The sequence below is a fragment of the Armigeres subalbatus genome, chromosome 1 (genome assembly GCF_024139115.2).
Source record: "Armigeres subalbatus isolate Guangzhou_Male chromosome 1, GZ_Asu_2, whole genome shotgun sequence".
NCBI classification, from domain to species: domain Eukaryota; kingdom Metazoa; phylum Arthropoda; class Insecta; order Diptera; family Culicidae; genus Armigeres; species Armigeres subalbatus.
Genome location: NC_085139.1, coordinates 255832265 through 255840765, shown reverse-complemented (window position 1 = coordinate 255840765; position 8501 = coordinate 255832265). Strand labels below are relative to the sequence as shown.

The window sequence follows — 8501 nt, the reverse complement described above, 5'->3', positions numbered from 1 at the left end:
TTACTTGATTGTTTTCAATAGTTTAACTATTTTTACACAAAATTGATTATATTTGCAGTCTAATGAAACCATAAACTTGTGCCAAATACTGCTTTTTGTTGTTGAAATAATTCGATGAATGTAGGAAGGTGCAAAATTTGATGGAGCTCTACAGCTACCATGGGAAGGAAAGGGTTAAGCCCGAAAGAGTTCAAATCGGGTCATAGACGGCTGAGATATTGGTGTGACAATTTTTCATTAGTAGTCTGAAAATATGTCTCATATTCGTATTTCACAGATATCTCTGAAACCGAATTTCCGATTGCAGAAAAAAAAAGAGTCCAATGACAAAAACATAGCTTTCGTTTAAAGATAAAATCGCACAAATCGGTCCAAGGACGATTGAGATCTTGTTGGGACATATTTTACCAATGTGTGAAGTTGATACGTCTAATGCTTTATGTTCGTATTTCAGAGATATCTCCGGAACCCAATGTCTAATTGCAAAAACAAAATACAATGGGTTCAATGGCAAAGTCATAGCTTTCGTTTAAAGATAAAATCATGCAAATTGGTTTACAGACGGCTGAGATATTCATGTGACAGTATTTTGTTAGTTTTCTGAAAATGCACTTCATGTTCGTATTTCTCACGTATCTCTGGAACCAAATGTCCGATTGCAAAAAAAATTGAACTCGTACAATGACAAAGTCATAGCTTTCGTTTAGTGTTAAAATCGTGCAAATCGGTCCACGGACGGCTGAGATCTTGATGTGAGATTTTTGTAACGCACACACATACGCACACACGCACACACGCACACACACACATACATACATGTACTCAGCTCGTCGAGCTGAGTTGATTGGTATATACGACTTGGGTCTCCGAGCCTCGGATAAAAAGTCGGTTTTTCAAGCGATCTTTATACCCTTCTTAGGGTGTAAGAAGGGTAAAAAGGGATATTTCTGAAAATTTAACAATTTTTGAAAAATACAAAAAGGCTGCAGATTTGATTTGCCGCCTTAAATGGCAATATTACAGCTTCTGTTTAAGCCCAAAAGAGTTCAAATCGGGTCATAGACGGCTGAGATATTGGTGTGACAATTTTTCATTAGTAGTCTGAAAATATGTCTCATATTCGTATTTCACAGATATCTCTGAAACCGAATTTCCGATTGCAGAAAAAAAATTAATGAGTCCAATGACAAAAACATAGCTTTCGTTTAAAGATAAAATCGCACAAATCGGTCCAAGGACGACTGAGGTCCTTTTGGGACATATTTTACCAATGTGTGAAGTTGATTCGTCTAATGCTTTATGTTCGTATTTCAGAGATATCTCCGGAACCCAATGTCTAATTGCAAAAACAAAATACAATGGGTTCAATGACAAAGTCATAGCTTTCGTTTAAAGATAAAATCATGCAAATTGGTTTACAGACGGCTGAGATATTTATGTGACATTATTATGTTAGTTTTCTGAAAATGCACTTCATGTTCGTATTTCTCACATATCTCTGGAACCAAATGTCCGATTGCAAAAAAAAATTGAACTCGTACAATGACAAAGTCATAGCTTTCGTTTAGTGTTAAAATCGTGCAAATCGGTCCACGGACGGCTGAGATCTTGATGTGAGATTTTTGTAACGCACACACATACGCACACACGCACACACGCACACACACACACACACATACATACATGTGCTCAGTTCGTCGAGCTGAGTTGATTGGTATATAACACTATGGGTCTCCGAGCCTCGGATAAAAGTCAGTTTTCAAGCGATCTTTATACCCTTCTTAGGGTGTAAGAAGGGTAAAAGGGATATTTCTGAAAATTTAACAATTTTAAAAAATACAAAAGGCTGCAGATTTGATTTGCCGCCTTAAATGGCAATATTACAGCTTCTGTTTAAGCCCGAAAGAGTTCAAATCGGGTCATAGACGGCTGAGATATTGGTGTGACAATTTTTCATTAGTAGTCTGAAAATATGTCTCATATTCGTATTTCACAGATATCTCTGAAACCGAATTTCCGATTGCAGAAAAAAAAAATAGATCCAATGACAAAAACATAGCTTTCGTTTAAAGATAAAATCGCACAAATCGGTCCAAGGACGATTGAGATCTTGTTGGGACATATTTTACCAATGTGTGAAGTTGATACGTCTAATGCTTTATGTTCGTATTTCAGAGATATCTCCGGAACCCAATGTCTAATTGCAAAAACAAAATACAATGGGTTCAATGGAAAAGTCATAGCTTTCGTTTAAAGATAAAATCATGCAAATTGGTTTACAGACGGCTGAGATATTCATGTGACATTATTATGTTAGTTTTCTGAAAATGCACTTCATGTTCGTATTTTCACATATCTCTGGAACCAAATGTCCGATTGCAAAAAAAATTGAACTCGTACAATGACAAAGTCATAGCTTTCGTTTAGTGTTAAAATCGTTGCAAATCGGTCCACGGACGGCTGAGATCTTGATGTGAGATTTTGTAACGCACACACATACGCACACACGCACACGCACACACACACACACACATACATACATGTGCTCAGTTCGTCGAGCTGAGTTGATTGGTATATACGACTTGGGTCTCCGAGCCTCGGATAAAAGTCGGTTTTCAAGCGATCTTTATACCCTTCTTAGGGTGTAAGAAGGGTAAAAGGGATATTTCTGGAAATTTAACAATTTTAAAAAATACAAAAGGCTGCAGATTTGATTTGCCGCCTTAAATGGCAATATTACAGCTTCTGTTTAAGCCCGAAAGAGTTCAAATCGGGTCATAGACGGCTGAGATATTGGTGTGACAATTTTTCATTAGTAGTCTGAAAATATGTCTCATATTCGTATTTCACAGATATCTCTGAAACCGAATTTCCGATTGCAGAAAAAAAATAATGAGTCCAATGACAAAAACATAGCTTTCGTTTAAAGATAAAATCGCACAAATCGGTCCAAGGACGATTGAGATCTTGTTGGGACATATTTTACCAATGTGTGAAGTTGATACGTCTAATGCTTTATGTTCGTATTTCAGAGATATCTCCGGAACCCAATGTCTAATTGCAAAAACAAAATACAATGGGTTCAATGGAAAAGACATAGCTTTCGTTTAAAGATAAAATCATGCAAATTGCTTTACAGACGGCTGAGATATTCATGTGACAGTATTTTGTTAGTTTTCTGAAAATACATTTCATGTTCGTATTTCTCACATATCTCTGGAACCAAATGTCCGATTGCAACAAAAATTGAACTTGTACAATGACAAAGTCATAGCTTTCGTTTAGTGTTAAAATCGTGCAAATCGGTCCACGGACGGCTGAGATCTTGATGTGAGATTTTTGTAACGCACACACATACGCACACACGCACACACACACACATACATACATACATGTGCTCAGTTCGTCGAGCTGAGTTGATTGGTATATACGACTTGGGTCTCCGAGCCTCAGATAAAAAGTCGGTTTTTCAAGCGATCTTTATACCCTTCTTAGGATGTAAGAAGGGTAAAAAGGATATTTCTGGAAATTTAACAATTTTTAAAAAATACAGAAAGACTGCAGATTTGATTTGCCGCCTTAAATGGCAATATTATAGCTTCTGTTTAAGCCCAAAAGAGTTCAATTCGGGTCATAGACGGCTGAGATATTGGTGTGACAATTCTTCATTAGTAGTCTGAAAATATGTCTCATATTCGTATTTCACAGATATCTCTGAAACCGAATTTCCGATTGCAGAAAAAAATTAATGGGTCCAATGACAAAAACGTAGCTTTCGTTTAAAGATAAAATCGCACAAATCGGTCCAAGGACGACTGAGATCTTGATGGGACATATTTTACCAATGTGTGAAGTTGATACGTCTAATGCTTTATGTTCGTATTTCAGAGATATCTCCGGAACCCAATGTCTAATTGCAAAAACAAAATACAATGGGTTCAATGGAAAAGACATAGCTTTCGTTTAAAGATAAAATCATGCAAATTGCTTTACAGACGGCTGAGATATTCATGTGACAGTATTGTTCGGATAGATTTCGGAAAGTGGATCACACGTTTTGACAGCAGCATACGCAGCTTCAAAGCTGCAATTATATTATGATTATCTCACGAAACGATAACAGATTATTTAAATTAACTTACATTGTCGTGTTTTCGCAAGTTATAAATCCGAAACTTCATTCCTGAACAATTTGCTTAAGGAAAACCTAAGATTAATTTGCATGTTTAGAATAACAAATTCGCGTGTTCACAAGGTTCTTTAATCCATTTACTTACTTTTAATTACTAGTTTTAGGAAATAAGAAAAATCCAACCGTACTACCACGGACCGTACTATTAGCGAATAGATATCTATAAATAATTTAGGGTTAAGTATTTACCGTCGAAATTCATTCTTAGTTTACAATTCAATTTACCTAGCTTTAAATCTGCTACCAATTCACTTCTGTGGCACCTTTGCCCTTAGAATCAAATTCCTACTTTGGAAAATATTTCTGAATGCGATAAATAACTAATATTAAGAGTATTTTACGGCTGTACTGATATGATTCACATTTCTCGCTAATCACCTTCCTCTGACACATGTCACTGTAACGTCATGCTGTTTGTCATATGATCTGTCCCGACATCTACGGGCGGTACCGAACACACTCCGTTGTGCTCAGTGGTTCCGCAACATCCCCCCTCCCGTGTAGTTCCGGACCGTCCGGATGTCCGAAGGTCTAGGAGAGCCAGTTTCACCGCAGGTCGCACTACCAATCCATTCTTCGTCTGTACGACTGCACGCCGGACTTGTCCATCGGCTGCTTTAGTAACTTCAGCTACACGTCCTCGTATCCAGCCATTTCGCTTCCCCTCGTCAACGATCAGCACAATGTCTCCTGGCTCCAATGGCTTGACTGGCTCAAACCACTTGGTACGCCTGGTTATGGTTGTAAGTATTCACGAACCCAGAGGGACCAGAAGAGGTTGACTAAACATTGTGCGAGCCGCCAGCTGTCCCGGTAAATATTTCCTGCCACAGTAGTTGGTGTCGCAGGTTGTGTTACACCTTTTGTACCAAAGAGTAAAAAGTGGTTTGGAGTGAGGGACTCCTCTTCCGATGAATCCAATGGTATATATGTAAGCGGCCTAGAGTTGACTATTGATTCTGCCTCCAAGGCCACCGTTTCCAGAATTTCGTCGCTCGGATGATAGGTATGGTCTGAAATAGCCTGCATAGCCGTTTTAATGGAACGCACCATTCGTTCCCCCGAACCGCCCATATGGGACGCCGCTGGTGGATTGAAATTCCAACTTGTGTTTGAGTTGGTAAATGTTACCGCGCAGTCTTCCTGAATGTCCTGAATTTGCTTTGCCAGAAGATTACTCGCACCTATGAAGTTTGTGCCATTGTCGCTATAGAACGCTTCTGGACCACCTCGGCGAGCCACGAAGCGTCTTATGGCCATTATGCACGATTGAGTGGATAGACTATGCACTATCTCCAGGTGGACGGCACGCACTGTGAGGCATGTGAACAGAGCCACCCACCTTTTCACCAAGCTTCGCCCTTGCTTAACCATTATCGGTCCGAAGTAGTCCACTCCCGTGTGAGTGAAGGGTCTTACCATAGTTTGAGTTCGAGCTTGGGGTAGAGGAGCCATCATAGGAGGCTGGGGAACTGACTTCTTTATACGGCAAGTTAAACACTGCTTTGACACTTGACGGATAAGGATTCGCAACCCTGGTATGAAGAACTTTTGACGCATCTCGTTACAAATCGTTTCTGCGTTACCGTGCAAATATCGTCGATGGTAATATTCCGCCAGAAGGTGAACCGCCGGATGCAGTCTTGGAAGTAGAATCGGATGCCTCAATCCATACGATAAGGTTTGCTCTGCACTCAGCTTACTATTTATTCGAATCACGCAAAATCCGTCTACGAATGCTGAAAGCCGATACAGCGGACTCGACTTCGGGATTGAAACTGGATTTGAGAGCTGTGTCAAATTACGCTGAAGGATTGTGTACTCGTCCGGATACGCTTCGTTCTGTACCTGACGCCATATCATGTTCTCTGCCTCAAAAAGTTCTTCTTTGGTCAAGACTTTAGGACGGAGAAACTTTTCGCCCCTGAATCTGCGCACTGCTCGCAGCACATAAGCCGCTGTCCTCACTAGGCGGAGCCAGTTGGAGAACCTGTTAAAATCCAATAACGGTTGAGGCACTGTTCCATGGTATAGGAATACAGAGCGTAGTTCAGTTTCAGTTTCTGATCCATTTTGCGCAGGTTCCATTGGCCATTCATCCCGGGACTTGCGCAGAAATTCCGGTGCGGTGAACCATGAATCGTTCGGATCGAAGCTAGGGCCTTCTTTCCATTTCGTGGCTGCGTCGGCGATATTTATTTTCGATGGCACATAGTGCCACTCATCCGCACTGGTTAACGTGAGGATCTCCCCCACTCGGACAGCCACAAACTGATGATATCGGCGGCTATCGGATCGCAACCAACAAAGCACGGTGGAGGAGTCAGACCAGAGATATCGCCTGTTAACATGGATATCCAAAGACCCCAACACAGAGTCCATCATCCTCGTTCCTATCATAGCCGCTTGCAGCTCCAAGCGGGGTACAGAGATCGGTTTTAGCGGAGCGACTTTTGTTTGCCCGCTATTAGAGCACATTTGGGAACACCGTTCTGAACGCATCGTAAATACAAAACTGCAGCACAAGCCGCCTCACTGGCATCCACAAATAAATGGGCCTCGACGTCTTCGAGGGCATAGCTGTTCATCCCTTTGAAGAAACAGCGAGGCACAGTCACTTCTCCAAGCCGCTGCATGTACAGACACCAATAACGCCATTTTGGCAACAACTCTCCTGCAATGGGTTCATCCCAGTCTGTTCCGCATCTCCAGATCTGCTGCATAAGAATCTTCCCATGCACTACGAAATGGGATATTAATCCCAGTGGGTCGAATAACGACATCACGGTACGCAGAACCTGACGTTTGGTGGGTGCCACTGAATCTGAAATCAGCTTCTTAATTTCTTCCTTCATATAGCCCAGGTCGAAGGTGAATACGTCCTCAGTCGGTCTCCAAACCAATCCAAGAACACACTCTGTCCCAAGATTATTTTCAAGATTTAAGGATACCTCCGCTGGGGCACCCGGTTCCCCGATACTACCAAGAACTGCTGCCGAATTGGAACAGAAATTACGGATTTCGAAACCAGCATACGAGTGGATTTGTTTCACTTCGTTGATCAACTTCACTGCTTCCTCTACCGTATCTACGCTGTCCAAAAGATCATCCACGTAGTGGTTTTCCGTGATAGCCTTCACCGCCCGAGGGAATGATTCCGTGAAATGGTTGGCATTTTTGTTTTTGATGAACTCCGCCAGACATGGCGAGCATGTTGCACCAAATGTAGCAACGTCCATTACGTATATCTGGGGTACCGACTCTGGATCCTGTCGAAATAGGAAGCGCTGTGCTTGTTTATCCTCGTGTCTTATTCTGATTTGGTGGAACATCTCCTTTATATCTCCTACTATGGCGATGTTTCTCTGTCTGAATCTGAGCAGTATTGACATCAGTCCCACCAGAAGATCCGGACCTTTCAACAACATGTCGTTGAATGATGTTCCTCCAACTCTCGCCTTAGCATCCCAAATCAACCGTAGCTTATCTGGCTTCTTCGGATTCTGTACCACTCCTAGAGGTAGGTACCAAACCTTACTCCGTTCTGTTGCTTGGAGCTCTGCCGGCGTAATACGATGTGCGTAACCTTTCGCTTCGTACTCTTCGATCTGCTTTTTTACTCTTGCTCCGAGAACCGGATCCTTGCTAAATCGCTTCTCCAGCGCGTTCAATCTCCGTAATGCCATTGGGTAACTGTCGGGAAAATGGGTGTGGTTGTACTTCCACAACAAACCAGTTTCGAAAGCCCCATTCACACGCCGAGTGGTCGTTTCCATTATTTGCCGCGCTCGTTTTTCATCTTCAGATTCTGGTACAACTACCACGCTTGACTTCTAAAGTGCGAAGAACTGTTTCATCCATTGGTGAAGCTCTCGGTTCCCTGCCTGCGTGTCATGATGAAGATTCAGCTGCTCTATTGTTGCAGTGTTGTCGGAGTTTTTCCCGAACACACACCACCCGAGACGTGTTTTCATCGCGACCGGCTCGTTATCTCTTCCTTCGCGCACTCTCTGAGCCGTGAGAAGACGGACGTGTTCTATGCCGATGATGATTCCCGGCGTCGCATCTGTATAACTGTGAATAGGAAGACCTTTCAGATGATGGAAAGAACGTTGCAGATCTTCGTAGCACAACGTCTGTGTGGGTAATCGGAGCTTTTGCACTGTTCTCACGATGTGTAGTTTAAACTTTTTACCCCCGCCGCAGATAATAAGGCTGACACGTTGTGATTCTTTTTCTTCCCTCGAAATGTTGCCTGTCCAACTCAAACAGAGGTTGTCAGTTATCCCCGTGATGCCAAGTGCCGAAG

At 42.0% G+C, this 8501-nt stretch overlaps 1 protein-coding gene across 1 annotated transcript; it reads right to left on the bottom strand.

The window, feature by feature from the left end:
* Positions 1-4586: 4586 nt before the first annotated feature.
* On the bottom strand, positions 4587-6592 carry LOC134207225 (uncharacterized). Its single transcript, XM_062682947.1, has 2 exons — positions 5062-6592; positions 4587-4900 (listed from the first exon to the last, which is right to left on the bottom strand). The coding sequence occupies exons 1-2, from the start codon at positions 6590-6592 to the stop codon at positions 4587-4589; spliced, it is 1845 nt and encodes a 614-aa protein (XP_062538931.1).
* Between the last annotated feature and the right edge of the window lie 1909 nt (positions 6593-8501).

What these genes read in the sequence shown, in the direction of transcription:
- LOC134207225 (XM_062682947.1), bottom strand. Translation starts at nt 6,592, where the DNA reads ATGATAGGAACGAGGATGATGGACTCTGTGTTGGGGTCTTTGGATATC. An exon ending in AAACCACTTTTTACTCTTTG is followed by an intron (nt 4,901 to 5,061) that starts GTACAAAAGGTG and finishes GGTTTGAGCCAG; the next exon opens with TCAAGCCATTGGAGCCAGGA.